The following is a 21,410-nucleotide window of genomic DNA, read 5'->3' as shown; positions in this document are numbered from 1 at the left end:
ATTATTTTCCAGTTCATTTTCCATAATACAACCAAACACTGGAAAGTGTTTTCCAGTTCATTTTCCATAACATTACCAAACATCGGAAAATACTTTTCCGGAATTCACTTTCCAGGAATTCACTTTCCTCGGAATTCACTTTCCAAAAGAAATTCACTTTCCTGCAAACAAACGGAGCCCAGCAGAAGATTGAAGAAACAGGAGGCTATTCGTTCAAATATGGACTAAAATTGTTTTATATCACAGCTAGGCAGATAGCAGAAGTCTTGTGGAACCACTGATGGGCTAGAAAATGGATGTTGTCGTTTTTCAGTTTCCTAGAGAGGCCAGAAAGCCTTAATTAGAAAATAACTTCATATTCTGGGGGTAGAAACCCCACGAACGCCATCAAGCATTAGCTTCAAACAATAAGAGGGAGCTTCATTGCGGTAGGAAACTTCACTATCTAACTGCATTTTTTTAAATTTAAAAAAAAAAATTGATTTTTTTTTTTTGAAATTTCACTATCTAGTTTGGTATAGTACACCGACAATTTGAAATTATAAAGTATTTTTTATTTAAAAATATATATAATATTTTTTTCTTTTTTAAAATTTACTTTTAATTTTAGCACATTAAAATAATCTAAAAACACAAAAAAAAAAATTTAAAATAAAAAATGATCGTAGTATTTGCCTGGTGGCCTCCCTCGGGACACAACGCTGCACTTCCTTAAATGAAAATATTGAAGTCGGTAGCTGCATGAGGTTTTACCTCAGGGTTTAAAGCATATATCAGACCTCATCCTCAATTAACTTGAACCCACTCTGTAGATTATTAGTTTTTATTTTTATTTTATTTTTCAATCCAAGAATATACTCCATTGCTGGACCTTATCGTGTTGATCCAGGAATTGATTGCCAAGAATCACTTGGTACAGTAAACAGACTTTTGATGTTTTAGATGACTTAGACATGATTTGATTTTGGCAGTCAAAACCGTGTTTTTTATAAAATTTTAAAACTTTTATTTTAAATTAACTTTTTTTTATTATTTTTATATAAAAAATATTTTAAAAAATAATCAGTAATATTTTACTGATTTTTAATTTTCATGGACTAAGGTATATTTGCCTTTCCAATTTTTTTTTTAAAAGAATAAAAGTGAAATTCAAGACTTGTGTACTCCGATTATACCTTATTTTGCCAATAAAAATATCAAAAATGATGTTTTTGTTACGGTTTACCAAACGATTTGCCAATAAAAATGATATTTGATATTTTAATTATTATTATTTCGTTTAATAACTCAATTGGAAGTTCAATTCCCAGAATTTCCGCTTTTGAAAAGTCATTCATCACTTTTAAATACGCAAACGACAACAATATACTCAAGAGCAATATTACAGTAAAGAAATCAAATCAATACATATAAATATATGATCCAAATATAATAAAGAATTAATCCATTTAATCGAAAAAAACATGACTGAGTCCATAAACTACATGCCCCCCTTTTTCTAAAGGAGGCAGCCCCACTTTTTCATCACGTCGCCGTGGTCCCACACGTTTTTAAGCGCGTCCAAGCTGGTTCCAAGTGAATTTCACGATTCCTGGGCCTTGACTTGTCTGTGAGAGCTTCAACTCTATTGGTACATGGTAAAAGTCTGGGCATATTTATTTATGTATTTATTTATTTATTTTTATTTTTATTTTTATTTTTATTTTAATAATAGTCCTGTTATTTCTAACGCCTAGAAATCAAGAACGCTAGTTTCATTCAACAAGATTCTAAAACCTATATATATAGATAAACCTTCCAGTTCTCTCTTTTCTTTATTGTTTTTCAAAAAAACAGCTTTTAAATAGAAATCATCGACGGATTTGAATACAAGGCAAAACTAAGAATGTTTTATGCATTAAAGACGTCACTAAAGAAAACAATAAGGACCCAATCATGAATTGGTTATAAGTTGGGGGCTTCTACGAAGCTAGCCCTTATCCAAACCAATGAAGCAAGTGGTGTAATCCAATTTGCTAAACTAGAAAAAAAAACATCAATTAAAAAAAATTAAAAAACATGACATGAATTAGAATACTAAATTATGACCGGGATAAGCTTGCATATAAGAAATCAAATAAAACAATGAAGTTCAACTCTCAAACAAATTAAATAATAAAAAGTAAAATTAAAAAAAAAAAATTAGAGTTCATCAGTCAATGAGTTTGGAGTACAATGAACGCCATACCCTTTTCTTTCAAAACATCTATTATTTTATTAGTTTAATTTAATGATAAATCAATATAGTATTTTTTTTATTTTTTGGATTTTCATCTTGGAGAACCTCAATAGGATGAAAATATAATATTAATCAAATTTCAAATTATAATTAATAAGAATATCCTTGTTTTAAAGGACTATTTCCATACTTCATATAAAAAATAATTATGTTTTGCATATGATTTTTAACAAAAATGATTGAAAGAATGATATATTATTGAATATGAGCAAATTTAAGGTTACAATCTATTATTAGTATTCTTACAACGGAAGGATTACCAATACTCAAACTTTACAAAGGGATGAAGGACATCCTTTGCCTTAGAATGCTCCCACTCCACTACTGTCTCCCACCATTCTTCTGGACATGCTCGGATGTATTTAAGAGAAGGGGGAGGGGATGGCTGGCCATTTTCAAGCAACGGAAGACAAATTGGCATCCTCTTCAGCTTCTCACAATACATTACACTAATATCTTCAAGAGAATTGCAAGTCAGTTTTGCACTACAAATGCTTTTCAGTTCTGGTAAGCAATCCAATTCTAGAGTTCTTAACTTTGGGAGTGTTAATTCTGTGATGGTATTGGAGGTGCTGCTTTCTTCATCTGTTGTTCCTATTATCTCCTCCATTTTCTCACAAAGCATCACTTCAATCCTTTCCAGGTTTACGAGGTTTGGCAGCAACACAAGTGGGAACAACATCTTCATACTCTTACATCCACCACAATAAAACCCTTTAAGTCCAGAAAACATACCATTATATGATGGCAATGGTGGTGGAGCATAGCAGAACCAAGAAGATGAAACCAAGCTCTCCATGTTATTGCAATCCCGAATGTTGATGTCCTCCAGTTCAGTTGCATTCTCTAATGACAAAACATCACATAAACTTCTTGCATTGATGCGTTCACAAATCAGTCTTTGAATACCATTTAAGAACTTGACCTGAAAATCTCCATCTCTATTGATACTCAAATTACACAACCCAGCTGTTTTACTTGGAAAATCATCAATGTTTTCCCAATACAAGTAATCCACCATTCCTACTAAAATTTTATATGTGCTTAATGATTGAATCCCATCTCGAGATCTGAGATACTCCACGAAGTCAGAAAAATCTTCGAAATGGCACTCCAAAGTTTCCAAATTTCTCAAGGATCCTACTTCCTTTCCTTTAACTGTTATCGGAGCATAACTGGTCCTCATTGACTGTTTTAGTTCAAAGACTTGTAGGTGAGAGAGTTTTGGTAATATCCCACAAGGAAACTCCTTTTCACCACATCCATTCAATCTAAGATACCTCAGGTTGGTGAGGCATTCCATTCCTTGTGGCATCTTTTCAAGCGGAGTCCAATAGAGATCCAACCTCTTCAGTTCCGTGAGCTTCTTTAATGATGGAACATGTTTTAAATTATCACAACAACTAAGCAATAATGCAGTGAGACTCACCAAATCAGAGACAGATTCTGGCAAATTTTTAATACCTGTGCAAGACAGATCGAGGACCTTGAGCCCATGCAATTGCTTGAAAAATGAATCCGCAATAAATCCCAACAAACGATTTTGACATAGCAATAGAGTTGATAGATAGGGACACCTAGGTGAATGGCTGGAAGGAATTTCTTGGATCATGTTTTTCATTAGTGAAACTCTCATCAGATTCTCCGTCCACTCCTCTGCATCTGGCAACTCTTTTAATTGTGCACCTGCTTTGACCATGTATTGAAGGTTCTCTTGCAGTATATGGATGGCCATGTCCCTAATCAAGTCATGCATCTTGACACGTCTAATATCATCAAACTTCATTTTAACACTTTCCAATAGGCAAACATTTTCAAGTATATTAAGCATCGTGTGGCCCTCGTCAAATGCATCTCCCCTGCTCCTCATTCCTTTAATTATTCCCTCATCGATCAAATAACCTATCAACTTTTCCCTTTCAATCACACCATCTTCAGGAAATAATGCACAGTACAAGAGACATTGTTGTAGTGCTAAATCACCTAACCGATCATAACTAAACCTCAATAACTTGAATACTTCCTTGTCCCTAAATTCTGATTCTCTCAATTTCTTCAATGTAGTTCTCCACTCATGTAGGTCATGCACTCCACTCAAGCTTCCTGCCACTGTAATAATTCCTAATGGCAAACCAGCACATTCCCTTGCAACAGCTTTCGCAATTCCTTCCACTTCTGGTGAAAGTGCTACATCACGTTGAAGCTTCTCCATGAACAAAGTCAAAGCTTCTCCATTAGAAAGTGGCTTCACTTTGATTTTGTGCTGGCAAGCCATCCGATGACAAATCGTTTTTGATCGAGTTGTCATAATCAACTTGCATCCTTTCAACTTCTTAGGAATTCCCACTTTGTGTAGCTCAAAATTGTTCCACAAATCATCTAAAATGAGAATCCATTTTTGTTCCTTCCTTAGTTCTTCTGACAATTTGGCAGCTCTATGCAGTTCATCATCTTCGCTTGGAAGGTCTAGATCAAGACGGTTAGCAATAAGATTCTGCAATCTATTAATGCTGAAATCTTGAGACACGGTCACCCACCAAACATGATCACAAATATCTCGTCTTTGTAGAAGCTCATTATGGACATGTTTTAGTATTGTTGTTTTACCAACTCCCCCCATGCCGTAAATGCCAATGGTTGAGACTTTATCATCCATTAACAAAGACCATATCACCTTCGTATTCTCTTCCAATGCTTGACCCACTAGCTTTGTAGAGCTAGTTGGTAATGGAACTCCTCTAGTCTCACTTGTGTTGTATTTAAGGCTTATAGAAGATCTAGCTCCAGCGTCAGGCCGCACTAATCTTCCACTATTCTCCACACCCTCCTCCTCCACTGGTTCTGTCCTCACTCTAACCATGTTCTGCACATCATACATAATGACATCTTTGCTTAGTGAAGGTGCACAGAGTTGATCATAATATCTTCCATGGTCAAGACACAATGGATCTGTTGGTTGGGATGAATCTCCTCGAGGCTCACCAGCTTGATTAATTGATGGCCTCTCACAAGAGATACCTCTCTCCAGATGCTGCAGGTTTTCTGTTCTAGGTATAGTTTCAAATCCATCATGCAGACGCTCCACATCCTCCTCTTCCAGCATTAAATAGGTAGAGATTGCATTCAGCTTCTGCTCCTTTGAAAGGGCAGAGTGTATCTGAACCCAAGTACCATCAGCAAATTGATCCACTAAATCTGTTCCTGGTGTTGCTTCTCCTCTATTCTCATGAGCATCAACTCTGAGTCTCCAAGGAGAGACACTTCTGTCAACATGCTGAAAAGATCCTTCACCAGTGTATTCCATACCATTTGCCGCTTCTAAACGCGATTGAATTCTCTCACGCCCAACACCTTGTGCCAAATTAACAAGTACTGCATTGTCTTGTTCTTGTGGACAGGTGGAAATGGCATAATCATTAACATTGCTTGAACTTGCTATGCTTTTATGTCTTTTGTTGCCAACATGCATAGCTAGAAAGGCTGCTTCTTGAACTTCTTGAGGCACCTGACCACAAATCCCAACACCATGCCCTCTCTCTCCTGATAAATGCCATTTGATCCTCGAAATGGAAGTACCATTGGCAAATAAATGCCCACAAAACTTACACTTCATGCTTCCATCATTCATATCTTCAACTTCCTTCCAAAACGGATCATCTGATCTAACCATTTTGTCCTACAGATAAAAAGGGTCAAAATATTGAATAAAAATTAATGGAAGTACATTAATTGGAAAAGGAAGGTTGAAACTAAAATAATAAGTTACAAACAGCGAAGAAACTAATAAGAAAAAACAATGAATTCAAGGTTAACTTGGGGTCAATTTAGTATGAACTGCATAAGGCATGGATTGTTACAACTGAGAAAGATCAAATTATTTATTTTTGGAAACTGTTGATGATCCTATCTCCGAAGTTTCTAATTTATAATTTCTACAACTTGTGTTTTCCTTGAAAGATTCAAACCAGAGTTACATGTGAAAAACAAAATGAAGAAGATGGATTATAAATAATTTACCTGGATTCAAGTTGTGCTTCAAGTGCTGGTTTGCTTAAGCAGTATTCAGCAAAAAAGACAAGAACAGAGAAGAATATACGGTTTAAAATAAGAAGGAAGTTGCAAGATGTTGAGCTCCAGATGATTCGATTCAATCAGAAAAGGAAGCACTGATCATCAGAAAGGTTTAAGAAATTTGATGCGGGAAATTTGACTTTTGAGGGAGCGCTAATTTGTTTTAAATGCTGGAAGTACGTCTGGTTGAAAAAATATTAAATTAATATTGTTTTTAGGTGTTTTTTAATATATTAATATAAAAATATATTTTTAATTAAATAACAACATTAAAAAAATATTTTGCTTTCCATTACCAATCACACTAAAATAATGTTGTGTCCTTTGAGCCATTTGGTGAGGAATGGTGATTGTGGTTTTTTGTTTTTTTTTATTATCCTAATTCATAAGTTGTGGGGTTGCCATGTTAAATTTCTATTTTTAATTGAATAATATTGTTTTAAAGAAAAAACTTACACAACATTCTATTAAATAAATAAATAAAGCTTTGGAGTTGATACTAGTAGTTTTCACAATAGTTTACTTAAATTAATCGAGTCATAAATTAATCTGTTAAGTACTTTGAGTACTAATTGATTTGTTAAGTTATTTAAATTTAATAAGATTAATTTTTTATCTAGATGAAAAGCAAACTCGGTTTGAATTAAATTTTAAATCAGTAACGTCACCGAGTTAACCCAGCAAGCTGGTTTTTGCAGGCTGTGTTTTTGTACATGTGGAGGGGAAGGGAAATAATGTAGGGAATTCCGACCGGTGATGTACTGATATTTGCTCTCGGGAGGGCAAGCACACTGACACAATATTTAACGTGGTTCGGCAAACCGCCTACATCCACGGGAGAAGTCATTTGATTATTTAGGGAGAGAACAAGATTTACAACAATAGAGGAGGAGGAATCATCTCCTCTCTGGCAACTCTCAACCTCACTCTATTTCTCTCTTCTCAGTGCTGCAATGGCAGCTACTGCTGGCTGCCTTGGCAGCCCACTCTCTCCTACATTTCTCACATCTTTCTTTCTCTCAACTCTCTCTTTTTGCTCTTTACACTTAGTGCCTATTTATAGGCAGGAATGATGGCTTCTCTTCTTCATTTTCCAGTAGCTGCACATGGGAGTAGGTGGCTGCCATCTTCTTCAACAAAGGCTGCTGATTAAAGTCAATGTTAGGCACATTAAATGGCAACACACCTAACAATCACCCCCTTTGACATTTATATGGGCAATTGTCCTCTTACTTTTTCAGCACAATCTTGCATCCTGCAACTCTTCCAAGCTTACCATTCCGAGAGCATCTGCGGCTAAGTTTACAGGTACTCGCCAAACCTTTCAATCACCAGAGTCAACCAAGCACCCCTTTGCTCACTCCAAAGGATCACTTCAACCAGATGGTTTGTCACATCTCATCTGAAGAGTGTTTAATGTTTGTCTCTGGAACAACGTTCCCCTTCAAGCATATCAACCATGCTTGGCCCGGAATGATTTATCAAGCCTTACATCAAGGCTTACAACACCCCCTCAAAGTGATATTCCCAAGTGCGATAGTCATTGAGTATTTTAATGTGATCACAGGCTCACCACTCTTCCAAGAGTCTACTCATCCAGGAGTTGCGTCTGCCCTCTGTTCCTCCTTAGAAACCACGCCTTACTTCTCCATGAGTCTCCCACTCTTAGTCTCAAGAGTCCGGGTAGCTATCCACCTTTAACCATGGGGGCAGCCCATTAAAGGTTGATCTATATCTGTCTTCATACTCTGAGTATTACAATGCCTTCACCGAGCTCACCACCTTGACAAGAGTCAACTTGTTCCTGGAACCTGCGCATGCCCTCTGCTCCTTCATAGCAGTCGCGTCTTAATGCTCCACAAGTCATCCACTTATTGTCCAAGGCAAATGTCTTTCTAGCTCATTGATCTTTAGCATGGGGGCAATATCCATGAAAGTCAATCCTGCATTTGAATTCATACTCATCATAGCCACTTCATTGGCTATCCATACACTTGTCCACTTATATCTAGCCATCATATCGGCTCTGGGGCGTTCTGAATTGGGGCTCCTATCATGGCCCTCACACCTTCTTCTGAGGTGTCTCCGCTCGTCGTCATACGACGGTCTAAACTGGGCTCACATCGTGGCCCACACCTTTCATCTAAGGTGTCTACGCCCGTTGTCTTGGGCGACCTGATATTGGGCTCATTTCATAGCCCTCACACCTTCTCTCTAAGGTGTCTCCGCCCGCTGTCATGGGGCGGTCTCATCCTCCTTCATCGGGGATGACTCCAGTGGCTCCAAGATTCTCTACCACCATGTGGACTTGGGAGAGATTACTGCCACTGACTACATAGTAAGAGAAACTTGCGGTATACTCCTCGCAATCCTCCACCTCGATTTCTATGTTTGGAGCTTCTACATCTTTCTGCTTGATAGCTCCACCTACACCAACTCTCTTTGGTGTCTACCCCTTTCATCATAGGCAGTCGCCTTTTATCATAGGCGTTCGCACCCCCTCAATTAGGTGCCTCTGCAACAGCTCATCTTTCCATCCTTGCATGCATTGGAAAGGTCCTCGCCTGTTGTCTTCATCAAGAGCACAAGAGACTTCCTGTTGTACATAGTCTCTGCTCTGAGCTTCATCTGGGAACTCTTCTTCTCCTTGCACCTGTTGTCTCATTACAGTACCTCATTGGATCCTATGGGTACTCCTGCACAATCTCCGTGTGCCCTCGTGCAATTTCTGTTCTCCAGATTTCTCCCTATTCCTTGCTTATGTTTGACAGCAGCTCATCCTGTTACAACACCTGTCCAAGTCAAAATAGGGTGCCAATCTTCATCCCCTTGCTGTATTTCTCTTCCATTATCAGGGTCTTCATCAATTCTCCACTCGAGAAATCACAGTCACCGAATCTAACTTCTTTGGAGAAATCACCATTCCATCAGATCCTTGATCATATAGAACCCAATTGTTCCCTTTGTGCCGTCATCCTGCTAGTCTTCAACCGTTTCATTACAAACTGCTATATATACGAAAATAGTACCGTATGGATAATCCTTTCTCTAAGCAAGTTCCCAGGAAAGATTGGAGGGGTCACAACAGTCCCGCTTAAAACCCAATCTCCTAGACAGAACTTCTTAGGCCATATCTATCCATCGTACTGTCTCTCCGTATATACAACCATTTGCTAGCTTTGTTGCGGCTTTCCTTTGCAAGTGATCTGGAATATACTGGTTTTATACCTGATTTCTCAACATCTAGCGAGACTACCAGTGCTTAGATTCGACAAGATTGGTCTTCATCAGTTTTCACTCTACACCTCAAATCGTCCACATCTCGGGTGTCTTGAGTGTCCCAATTTTGCCTTCCATCAAGGCATTAAAATTTTCCCATTTAACAGTTCAGCACATGTAATTGGGTAAACATGTGCACCTTCTTCTTCTTCATCTCCATCGACCACCATGATGACCTTCAGATGCCTCCTCATCGGGCAATCTCTCTTTAATAATTCACCACTGCCATTTTTGGTCTCGAATCTCAACGATCGGACCATACCATTGCATCCAGAATGATCAAATTAGCTGGAAACATGTCTTGAATCGTCCAAATCACACTTCAGACGGCTAAGATTTGATCAAAACAATTTTGGCCTGATCAACGGCTCAGATTCAATCTCAGTTCCGGTTGCACGTAGGATCAGCTACACTGGACCCTATCCCTCGGATCACGGCTCGGCTCAGCTCCAATTCGGCTCGGCTCGGCTCAACTTGGCTCAGCTCGAGGCTGATGACGTGGCAGGTGGGTCCCCCTATGCTGACATGTCTGTTGACTAGTCAATACTTTACTGACTGTGTATGCTGATGTCATCCTTTGCATAGCACTGTTCATGATAATGTCACTGTTCATGCCTACTGTTCACATGGGTCGGGTCAACTAGTATTCGGGTCGGGTCAACTCATCCGGGTGAAGAACACGTGTGGCACGCGTGGGGCGCGTGGGCAGACACCTTGCCGGAGAGTGATGGAGAGTGCGACCATGTCCGACGTCCGATTTTGACGCGGTTTTCACCAGTGGCTTCGTCTCTTCCTCCTCTACACAGTGGGATGGTCAAAACACCATTTTGACAACTTTCATTTTTGAGCAAAAAATCAAACACCACTTAAACCATATGCTCTGATATCAATTGTAGGGAATTCCGACCGGTGATGTACTGATATTTGCTCTCGGGAGGGCAAGCACACTGACACAATATTTAACATGGTTCGGCAAACCGCCTACATCCACGGGAGAAGTCATTTGATTATATAGGGAGAGAACAAGATTTACAACAATAGAGGAGGAGGAATCATCTCCTCTCTAGCAACTCTCAACCTCACTCTATTTCTCTCTTCTCAGTGCTGCAATGGCAGCTACTGCTGGCTGCCTTGGCAGCCCACTCTCTCCTACATTTCTCACATCTTTCTTTCTCTCAACTCTCTCTTTTTGCTCTTTACACTTAGTGCCTATTTATAGGCAGGAATGGTGGCTTCTCTTCTTCATTTTCCAGCAGCTGCACATGGGAGTAGGTGGCTGCCATCTTCTTCAACAAAGGCTGTTGATTAAAGTCAATGTTAGGCACATTAAATGGCAACACACCTAACAATATCAGTACATCACCGGTCGGAATTCCCTACAATTGGTATCAGAGCCTTGCCCCGGAGTTAGCCATGATGGATGAATCCTCGGAATGCCGAACAAAAGGTGGTGGGCCCCCCTGAGCAAATCACGATGTAATCCGTGGATCAGCTCTATTGGATAGGCGGTGTGCTCCAGGTGCTTCACGGACGTGTCCTGGCTCCAACACGGTGAAGAGGAGTTGACCTAGAAAGAGCAAACTCTCAAATCAGGTAGTGCTCTCCGGATGCTTCATGGACGTGTCCTGACCCCAACACGGTGAAGTGGAGAATGAAGAATCATGGTTGATAGAGAGTGGACGGATGAATGATTGTTTGAGGGGAGGCTCGGTGGTCCTTTGTTTGAGGGGAGGATTGTTGGGTATGCAACCAAAGTCCCATATTGGCTAGAAATGGGGAGGATCAAGGGTATATAAAGATGGACAAATATCTCCATTGGTATGAGGCCTTTTGGGGTATAGCCCAAGAGCAAATCCATGAGGGCTTAGGCCCAAAGTGGACAATATCATACCAATGTGGAGATAAGTGGTGTCCATAGTCCCTACAAATAATGTATAATGAAATGTGCATGACAACTGGGTTGATGGTTGATAGTTTGACAGTTCATTTTTCATTGTATGTGGGAGAGAAGCAATGAAGAAGAGAAGAGGACAAGATGCCAAGAAATAAAACGAAGATTTATTGGATGTTTGGTCTTATTAGCATAGCCAGTTGGAAGTGTACTGTTTCATGTGGCTCATCACTATAAAAACTTCGAGTTTTATTAATTATAGTAGTGATTGTAATTTAAAGTGTTTTTTTATATATAAATATATTAAAATACTTTCCAAACACATCTTAACTGGCTTGACCCATAACCTGGTCGCAAATGCCAGCAACCGAGCATAAAAAGGTTTCAACCCCATGGTGCCTTTTCCTTATTATAAATATAAAATAAAATTTAAGTCAAGGAGGTCCAGTCTTAAATGCTCCAAACATTATCCATTCTCCAATCTTTGCTCTTCTTTGAGTTGTGTGTACGCCTCTGATAGGTGGTCGCACCTTTGCTGCAAGGCCACGAACTCCTTAGATTGGGAGCTCGATACAGATTGGGAGCTCCCAACGGTTGAAGCAGTACCGGTCGACCGCAAGTTGGCAGCGGTAGTGTTGGAGAGCCCGTAAACCCAATTTTTATCGGGTCCACCTGACGATTCAGCTTCCATCCACAAATCCGGATCGAATTCCGGATGGGTCGAAGGATCGTCCCTGTATCTCTCCCTCAACCGATTATTATAGGTCTCCTGAAAAAAAAATCATCATATTCAATTTAATAAACATAATAATAACTTACAAAATAAAATGGTTGAACAAACATACCACAAACTGTTGAGCACGGTTGTCAACGAACTGTTGCGTCCCCTTTTGGCGGTCATGACTCCGCACATGCATCTCCACAAACAGCTCCATAGGGCTCGGCTCACGTCCAAGAGACGTAGCCTATAATGAAAAAAATTTATTAACAACAAATTAATTGAACGATATATTTCATTTAAATTAATCTTACCATCCGTTTCGCATGTGCAGCAAACGGAACGGAGCCGCCGGTGTGTGTTGTCACCGAGCCATGAATTGGCCGATTCCGGTTGCCAGCACCGGACTGTGAGCGTCGAGTGAACCACTCAGACGTCACGTGCCGAAAAATACCGACAGTAAAAATTTCGTCGGTGATTCTGTTGGTATTTAGCGAATTTCTGGTAGTGCCAATCCTTTTAGTTTTTTTTTTTTATGTTTCTATAAATAAAGAAAAAACTTAAAAATACAGATTAAAAAATCTTGATGAATATAGAAAAATAGGATGAATTTTTGTAGTAGGAAAATAGATAGAGGTATGAAATTTTATTCTAAATATATCCTTATAAAAATTTCAGAATTCTAAGTCATGTAATTCGAATATCATTCTTTTTTTAAATTGTCTTCTCTCTTTTGTTTTTCTTATATATTTTAAAAGAATAATTTTGTGTTTTTTTAAAAAAAATTTGTGTTTTTTAAAAAAAATTAATTTTTTTATTTTTAGATCGTTTTAATATGTTGATATTAAAAATAAAAAATATTATTTTAATACATTTCTAAATAAAAAATACTTTGAATTGCAACCACTACTATAATCTCAAATATACCCTTATGATTTGCTTTCCAATTTGCACACTAATTCTCCATTAATAAAAAGATCTTTTTTTTTTTGTCCAGAAATTATCAACCAAAAACTTTCTATCTTTTTTCAATTTTTTCTGTGATTTTTTTATTTTATATTCATGAACTAAAAAGTAAATAAAAATAAAATTTTATATCAAAATTAAAAATCAAAATCAAAATGCAAAATGCAAAATGCAAAAACTTTAGGGATCAAAATTTTAAAAAACACTCCTAGGCTACTTTCTGGTTTCAATATCATATTTGATCTTGGAAGTTTCAAAAGGTAGCAGCGTGAAGCCCAAGAAATTCTACTACTTCTCGAGATAATAGCTAGGCCATGAAATGTACATGTGCTAGTGATTCGTGTGAGTCCAAATCCGTGCCAAGACATTTCCAGTCTCTACGAGAATATCATCCCATTAAATTTTAACGTGTAAAAGACAGCCGAAAGGCTTCCCAGATTGACTGCAAGGAATCAAGAATTGTCCAACAAGTTGCAGTGGAAAATTATACGTAGACTTAGCTTTTTGACGATTAAAGTCTCCCCGTTGTGTCTTTCACGAAGGCCTTGGATAAGATTATAGATAGAAAATATTGAGCATTCCTTAGAATAAGCATTGAACTGGTGTTGATGAATAAGCAAAAATTAAGTCCAAGAATATTAAATATTGAACTGGTGTTGATGAATAAACCCCTATTTTGACTTTGCAGGGAAGTGCCAAGGCCAGGATTTGAGGCATTTGGCCTAGCAGTTTGATTTTGCAATCCTCGGACTTGGAGGTTATCCATCTGTGACCTATATATATACGAATGAAGTGATCATATTATAAAACCTTTCCATAATTGGTAGTCTCTCTTAAGCAGTAAAAGTTAATGGTATTAAAACACAACAGCTGGAAGTCAATCAGTACCTAGGCACGAAATTCTCTTGTTGCACATTGTCTATGTTAGGAATTACAGCAGCTTGATCGACTTGTCCTGAATCCAAAATCATTCGCAAGCATTATGAAGCATTACAAACTTATGATTATCTAGCTGGGTTCATGTTCAAGCTATGATGTTACTTTCCTCATTGAAAAACTATTTCTTTTTTTTTTACAGCAAATACTAAATATGAAAAATTGGATATTGGGGAGCAGGAAAAGAAGGTCCAGATTGATTGAAGCCACCATGTTGTGAAGTGGTTGCATTCGGTATCATATAGCCATGTCCCGGCTGAGGTTGATGAATAAAGGAGTTCTGATGCCTGAATAATATTCAAATAGTTAAACAAAGAACTGTTATTCTCACAAAAAAGAGAGATAGAGAGCTTAAAAAGACTTGGAAGATCCTCGACCTCGTCAATTTTGGTCAAGTTTATTGTTTTCATGATTAAAAAAGTGTATATTCGAGGTTAATACCATTGATTCATTGGAGGTTGAGGTCCAGGTAGCATCGCAGGCACTTGATTGCTCATAATTGGTAACTGATAAATAGTCCATTGTTGGTCCCTATATTAGCAACATATGCATAATCGCTAGCTATTAATCCACTAAGCATTTTATATCATTTTAGCTTACCTATATTCAAACATGATGAATTTCAATATATTTTTAAAATAATGATGTTAAATAATGAACATTTGAACAAGAAGAAGAAGTTAAATAATGATGAATATTATGTACCTTGATGGAGTTTGAGGCCAATTTGGTTCATTTTGGTTGATCCATGATGATGATGTTCCATGTAAATCTCCCATTGTTGTCTGTTTGTTTAACAATAAACATTGTGAAGATGCTCGAGATAAATTCATACACGAAAACATAAAACTTTTTGATCCAATGGGTGATACAAACACTTGCTAATTCAATGGACATTGTAGCAAATTGGAGTAGGCATGAGTAATCACCATGGTTTGAGGAAATGAAGGTGGAAACAGAGTTGTTTGTTGAATACTATCGTTGATCACATTGTTCTGTCCACCTTGATCGTTGCATGATATGGAGCTTTCGTTGACTGGAACCTCCGGTGGTGGCCTGCTTCCATGGACAGTGACGACATTAATTTTTTTGGGAATATAGAGGATAAACAGAAGAATAACTAAAGTGCAAGCAATCATCTTCTGATAAAATATGCTTAAGAATGACGCACAAGAGAAGCTCAGATATATTGAATGAATCTTCTTGTGATTGAAAATCGAACTGATTCGATGTCAAGTTGACATCATCCTCATTACAAGACGGTGGGACTCCTTCCATCTGAGGTTTAAAAAAGAACAGAAAGCACAGATTAGATGTGTGTGTGTGTGTCTATATATATATATATATATATATGACTTATTTATTTGTTAAAGAGATTCAGATGAAAAATAGGAAATATAAATGTTGCTGTTAATGATTTAATTATTTGTTTTAATGCTAAATTATTTGTCACTTGTTGTAAACAAGTTTAATGAAAGGTAATTAATTAATACTGATCAAGTTAATTCATGAATCAGTAAAAAACAATTTCATTGAATCATTATGTCAGAAAAATATTGGATAAAAATTAATGGCAGTCCCACTAATTGTAAAAGAAGAAGGTGAAACTAAAATAAAAAGTTTGTCACATGTGTGCGGCATCGCTGCGAAAACATTCACTCTCAAATCGTTATCTAATGTGGCAAATTTGAGGAGACAAGAAATTCTTGTCTTTTATTAGTGAAAAAATAGAATGGGAGTCGCCACCTAGTATTTTGATAACTAGGAACCCTAACTGGTCTCAGAGATCAGGTACGGGGATTGGTTGCGTAAAAGAAAAGTTTTAGCACCCCAAATATGTCCTACCTAAGGTAAGCTGCATTGTTTAATTGTTTGATAAAATTTAAGGTCTTGTCGTGTTTTTTAGTTGTTGGTCCGTCTATGGTTTAAGAAAAAAATCATCTTCAGTAAAGAGATCCTTATCTTATTGGGTATGACCTAATTGTTTTAACGTCAACAAAAAAATTTTAATATCCGGAATACGTCTTACATATAAGATCATAACCCTAGATATTAAAGGAAAACAAAATAAGTTTTTTTGGAATTTTTGAATATTGGCCTAGTTCTCGTGACTTTAATAAACTGGTTATTAAAGCCAAAATGCATATTAATACAAATTTTTGAATCTTTATTGTATGAAAATATGATATGATATGATTTTTTTTTTGAAAGACTAGGCCGTATGCATGAAAACAAAAAATATATTTTATATATTTTTGTTGAAAACCGGGTATTTTAATACCAAATTTGTATCTTAACAATATAAAAATACAAACCGATTTTGATTAAAATACAATAAAAAATTTGCAGAAATCACTAATTTTTAAAAATATTTATTTTATTTTATTTTATTATAATTAATTTTATTTTAGCTCGACCCAGCTCGGTTCATGTAGCTGAGCTGAACCCAACTGGTTTCTACCCGCAAGCGTGGGTGAACAATTCACGCACGCCTGCTATGGTGTAATTAATCTTCAAGTGCACGGTGTTTGTGCATTTTCTGAAAAATTGGAGAAGCTTACCTGGAAGCAACGAAGGCAACAACAAGCGACCTCAATCTTCTTCTTTTCGTTTGTAAATTCTGGTTCAACTGGTTTCCCTGTTTTCCTTTCCTATTCTTCTTTCTCCTCTCTCGTTCTGCCCACTGTCTCGTTCTTTTTCTTTTTTTTTTTTGCTGTGTTTCTGCCTTGTTCTTTTTTCTTTCCCTCTCTATGTCGTCTTTATCTCCCTCCTTCAACGTTCTCCCCTCTCTGCACTGACTTCGTGGTGGTGCTGCTGCGCTCGTTGGTTCACAGTGGCGGCTTCGCGGTTGCAGATGAAGATGACAGTGTGGAAGGGCTGATCCACCAACACCTCTCCTCTCTCCCTTCTTCCTCTTCTGTCCGTTCTCCCCCCTGTCTTTCCCCTCTCTCGCTGTCTTTTTTTCCCTGTCGTTCTTTGCTGTCTCGTTCCCTCTGTCCCCCCTCTGGTTTTTCTTCTCTCCCTCTCTGGTTCTCTCAAACGTCCCCTGGAGCTGCTGCCTGAAAATGAAGACGAAGTTGAGGGTGATCAGTGCTGTGATCGAGCGACGTTTTTTTCTTTCCTTCTGCTACTGTTTTCATTCCTGCACTCTTCTTCTTCTTTGTTTCTGATTTTCTGAAATGAAGAAGACGATGGCAACGCTGGTTCTGATCTCAATGATTTCCTCTGTTTACATTATTTCCTTCTGCTTTTCTGATCTTCTTTCTTCCCGGCTCCTCCCTCCTTTTCCTTCTCTCGTTCTCCCCTTTTATAGCCAAAACTGCATACGTTCAGGACCATTATTGCAGTTGTAACGGTAGAGAAATAATAGCTGTGAAACGTTCCCATAATCTGTGGCATTTGTTGCTGAAAACGGTTCCTGTTTGCTGAAACGGCTGCTTTGAAGAGGGTGATGAACAGTGTCGAAGGAAACGGCGCCGTTTCACAATTCAAATGAATATTTTGGATTCGGTCCCTGGTTGTTTTGACAAATTTGTAATCCAGCCCCCCGGATGAATTGTAATTGGATCCCTTGATTGCAGCGTCGTTTCCGGTTTGGTCCTTGGTTTATGATTGTTTTATTTAAATCCCTAATTGACTACCAAACTTCAATAATTACGCAATTAAACCCCTGATTTGACCAAATCAACTCTTTAAAATTATAATTGGACTTCATAACTTTAATTACTTTCAATAAAAAACTAAATTGACTTAAAAAAATCAATTTTCTTACAATTAAACCCTCCATAAATTCAATGAAACCTTGGATAAAATTTAATTGAGTCCATAAACATTTTATTTTGGACTTTTCTTTCTGAACTTGAATTTTCTTTGTCAATAGGGCTCTTATCAGTAGAAAATATAACATTAAATTTCAATTCTTGTATTTCTGAACCTCCTCAACCAATTCCTAGGCATTTATGGACGTTCTAGCGTTCTTTTCTCACTCCTGTTATTATTATTATTTTTATTCCTTCTAAATTTTTTTATTTTTTTATTTTTTGTATGAAACCTAAAAATGAATAACAACAAAGTTAAAAACAGCAAAGAATTTTTGAAAAGATAAAAACAATGAGTTCAAGGTTTACGGTTATATAATTTAGTATGAACACCACACCACAGGGCATGGATTATAAAATCCGAGAAAAAGATCGATTTATTTATCATGGATTTCTTTAAAGATTCAAACCATATATAGTTACATATAGAAAAACAAAAACACCAACAAGATGAAGTACAAATAATTTACCTGGATTCAAGATGTTCTTCAAGTGCTAGCTGGTTTGCTTGAGCAGTGATCAGCCAAAAGAAAAGGAAGAGAAATCACAGATCAGAGAAGAATTTATGGCTTAGAAAAATAATAAAGTTGCAGTTAACATAAGTCTAGTTCGTACTGATCATGGGATGTGGAAAGGAAAAAAGGGAATTCTATTGTGAGATGAGATGTGACAAGGAAGAGAATGTTAGGTCAGCTAAATAATAATTAAAAGAGTTAACGTGTGGACCCACCCCAATGTTCAAACTTTGAAGGAGCTGCCATGAACATGTAAACACATGAATATGAGAAAGAACAGCATATTTCTGCATGTGTGAAGTTGTTTCTGATAATATTTTTTATTTAAAAATATATTAAAATGTTATTTTAATTTTTTTTAATATCAACATATTCAAATAATTCAAAAAAAATAAAAAAATAAAATTTTAAAAAAAATTACTGCGACTGTAAAGACAAACCAGCTGTGACTATGCTAGTAAGTGTGAGATTGATAGCAAAGACGAAAGCATACCAATGAAACAATCACATTCTCAAATATTCAGATTTAAAAAAAAAATATATCGAAATATAGTTTTAAAGTTGTGTCAAATGCAGAATGCTTTAATTAATATGAGGAAACTCTTGTTTATAATATAGTTTTATACAGGAACCGTTATAAATAATTTGGTATTATAATAACAATTGTTTTTTTAAGTATTTTTTATTTAAAAATATATTAAAATAATATTTTTTTTATATTTTAAAATTTATTTCGATATTAACATATTAAAAAAATATAAAAATATCTAAAAAATAATTTTAAAAAATTAAAAAAAAAAATTAAATTTTAATTTTTTAAAAAATATTTATTTGCCTGGTGGGCTTCCTAGGACACAACGCTGGTAGGTGCATCAGACCTCATCCTCAATTGACTCTGATTGTTGAAATAACTTAATCTTCTAACAAAGTTTGTTTTTGAATATATATTCTATCCTTACTAAATTATTAGGAAGTAACATTATAACATTTTTAAGTCTGCTTAATTTATTTGGTTTAAGATACTATTTTAATATAGTATTAGATATTTAATAACTTACGAGTTACTTATTAAGATAATTCAGATTAATTATTTTTATTAAAATAATATTTTTTTTCATTTATTTCTATTAAACATTGCTAGATATGAAGTAGTTTGGTTTGATTAGATGATTCAATTACAAATCCAATCTAAATTAAGGTTAAAATTTAAAAAATAAATCATCAAACTAGACAGCTTTAACAACTAATATATATATATATTATTCAACCAAATAATTGCTTGTGACATATATGTGGCGAGCTTCCTAGTATTAAAAATTTAAGATTATCAAATAATTAAACTTTTTTATCTAAACCAATAAATTTTATGTGTGTATTTTAAAATTTGGTTTTAAAAAGAAAATCGAAATGACATAACAAACAATACCTATAGATCTTTTATATTACAGATTAACATAACCAGTGCACCCATTTATCCTTCTTAAGGTCAATATTTAGAAATAAATAAATAAATAAAAGCTACATACCAATATTTAAATTAAGTAACCTCAAAGACTACTAATTTAGCTTTTGTTATTAAAAAGGCGTATGTTGTTACTCGCTGCCTAGTTGATGAGGCAAATATCAGGTCTTCTATCTCTACTACTCCCTACTAATTCTTTGCCTCATATCTTAAGTTATATCTATCAAGTTTGCTTAATTTAAGATGGAATATTTATGACTTTTATATGTATTAAATCAATATAATTGTTTTGACTTATTTCATGATAAACATGACGTCATCATATTTATAAAACGAAAATTCAATGGTGTATCTAATTATCAAATAGGTATAAATATTGCTAGGAAGTTAAACGTGTGGACCACCCCAATTATGAAGCTTGGAAGAAGATGCCTAGAAAATGCAAACACGTGAATATTGGAAACAATAACATCCTTTCCTTTTTAAAATGTTTTTTATTTTTAATTTTTTTTTAATAAAAAAAAAAATAATAAAAATGTGATTAATTAAGAGCAGGTGATGCTTTTGTTTTTAGTTGTTTTTTTCAAAAAAGATAAATAGATTTTTTTAATGTTTTTTTTTTTAATTTTAATGTATTAGTATTAAAAATAAAATAAATAAATAAATAAATAAATAAATCATGTAGTCTATTTCTAAACCAATTTGATATTGAAGGTCAAAACCGAAAAAAAAATCAATTAAAACAATTAAAAGATAAAAAAACATATTCGATTAGTGGATAAACATATCAAACCTGTGAATCAAGTAACTTGGGCTAACAAATCAAACTTATTAACAAGGTTATGGACTCCAGTACGATTATATTTTTTTAAAAAACAAATTTCTTATTTAACAATATGATAATAAAAATAGATAATTATAAAATTAAACACCAGCCCAATAATATATATATATATATATATATATATATATATATTTAGACCGCGATAACATCATACAAAGAAAAATAAAACCAATTATGAAACTAAATTCTAAACCAACCCAAATATGAAATAGAAAAAAAAATTAAAAAAATTGATAACCAAAAAAAGGAAAGGAAAAGAAAAAAAGAGAGAAGCAAAAACACTATAAATTATTATTGTAATCCATAATAAAATGGGTGTGGGTGAATAGCAGTTCTCACCCACCGTTTAGCTTTTTTAAAAAAAATTAATAAGCAAAAAATTACTTCATTAAACCAGTAAACTAGTATAAAACATGTTAACTTTATAAAAAAATAAAATAAAATAAAAATAAATAAATTATAAAGTTAAATTTTAAATCATCTAGTGTGAAATAAACAAAAACAAAATTTTAAAAAATAAAAGAAAAAAAACAAAATACATTGGATTACTTATTATAATTTTACAATGAAATGGGTGTGAATATGTCTCTTAACTATTTGTGAGCTTCTTACTCGTTCTTAGTTTTTCTTGT

General features: G+C 35.4%; 2 protein-coding genes and 2 long non-coding RNA genes across 4 annotated transcripts in view; all 4 read right to left on the bottom strand.

Moving 5' to 3' along the window:
* Positions 1-18,574, bottom strand: part of LOC140955119 (uncharacterized) — a 71,429-nt gene extending 52,855 nt beyond the window's left edge. The window contains exons 1-2 of the long non-coding RNA XR_012168851.1: positions 18,428-18,574; positions 15,311-15,417 (exon numbers count right to left, since the gene is read on the bottom strand). This is a non-coding gene — a long non-coding RNA (uncharacterized lncRNA). The remainder of the gene's footprint in view (positions 1-15,310; positions 15,418-18,427) is intronic.
* LOC118048642 (probable disease resistance protein At4g27220) overlaps positions 1-21,410 on the bottom strand; it is a 99,354-nt gene that overhangs the window by 62,637 nt on the left and 15,307 nt on the right. The window lies entirely within an intron of this gene.
* On the bottom strand, positions 2,535-6,422 carry LOC118048638 (probable disease resistance protein At4g27220). Its single transcript, XM_035058409.2, has 2 exons — positions 6,296-6,422; positions 2,535-5,954 (listed from the first exon to the last, which is right to left on the bottom strand). Exon 2 carries the CDS (start codon positions 5,946-5,948, stop codon positions 2,535-2,537), a length of 3,414 nt encoding a protein of 1,137 aa, XP_034914300.1. The 5' UTR covers positions 5,949-5,954; positions 6,296-6,422.
* Positions 14,163-15,174, bottom strand: LOC140955120 (uncharacterized). Its single transcript, XR_012168852.1, has 3 exons — positions 15,069-15,174; positions 14,845-14,924; positions 14,163-14,670 (listed from the first exon to the last, which is right to left on the bottom strand). It is a non-coding gene; the product is annotated as an uncharacterized lncRNA (long non-coding RNA).

The sequence above is a fragment of the Populus alba genome, chromosome 19 (assembly GCF_005239225.2).
Source record: "Populus alba chromosome 19, ASM523922v2, whole genome shotgun sequence".
In the NCBI taxonomy this organism is placed as follows: Eukaryota; Viridiplantae; Streptophyta; class Magnoliopsida; order Malpighiales; family Salicaceae; genus Populus; species Populus alba.
Note: the sequence above shows the minus strand (reverse complement) of the source record. Positions and strands in the feature narration are given on the sequence as shown.

What these genes read in the sequence shown, in the direction of transcription:
- LOC118048638 (XM_035058409.2), bottom strand. Translation starts at nt 5,948, where the DNA reads ATGGTTAGATCAGATGATCCGTTTTGGAAGGAAGTTGAAGATATGAAT.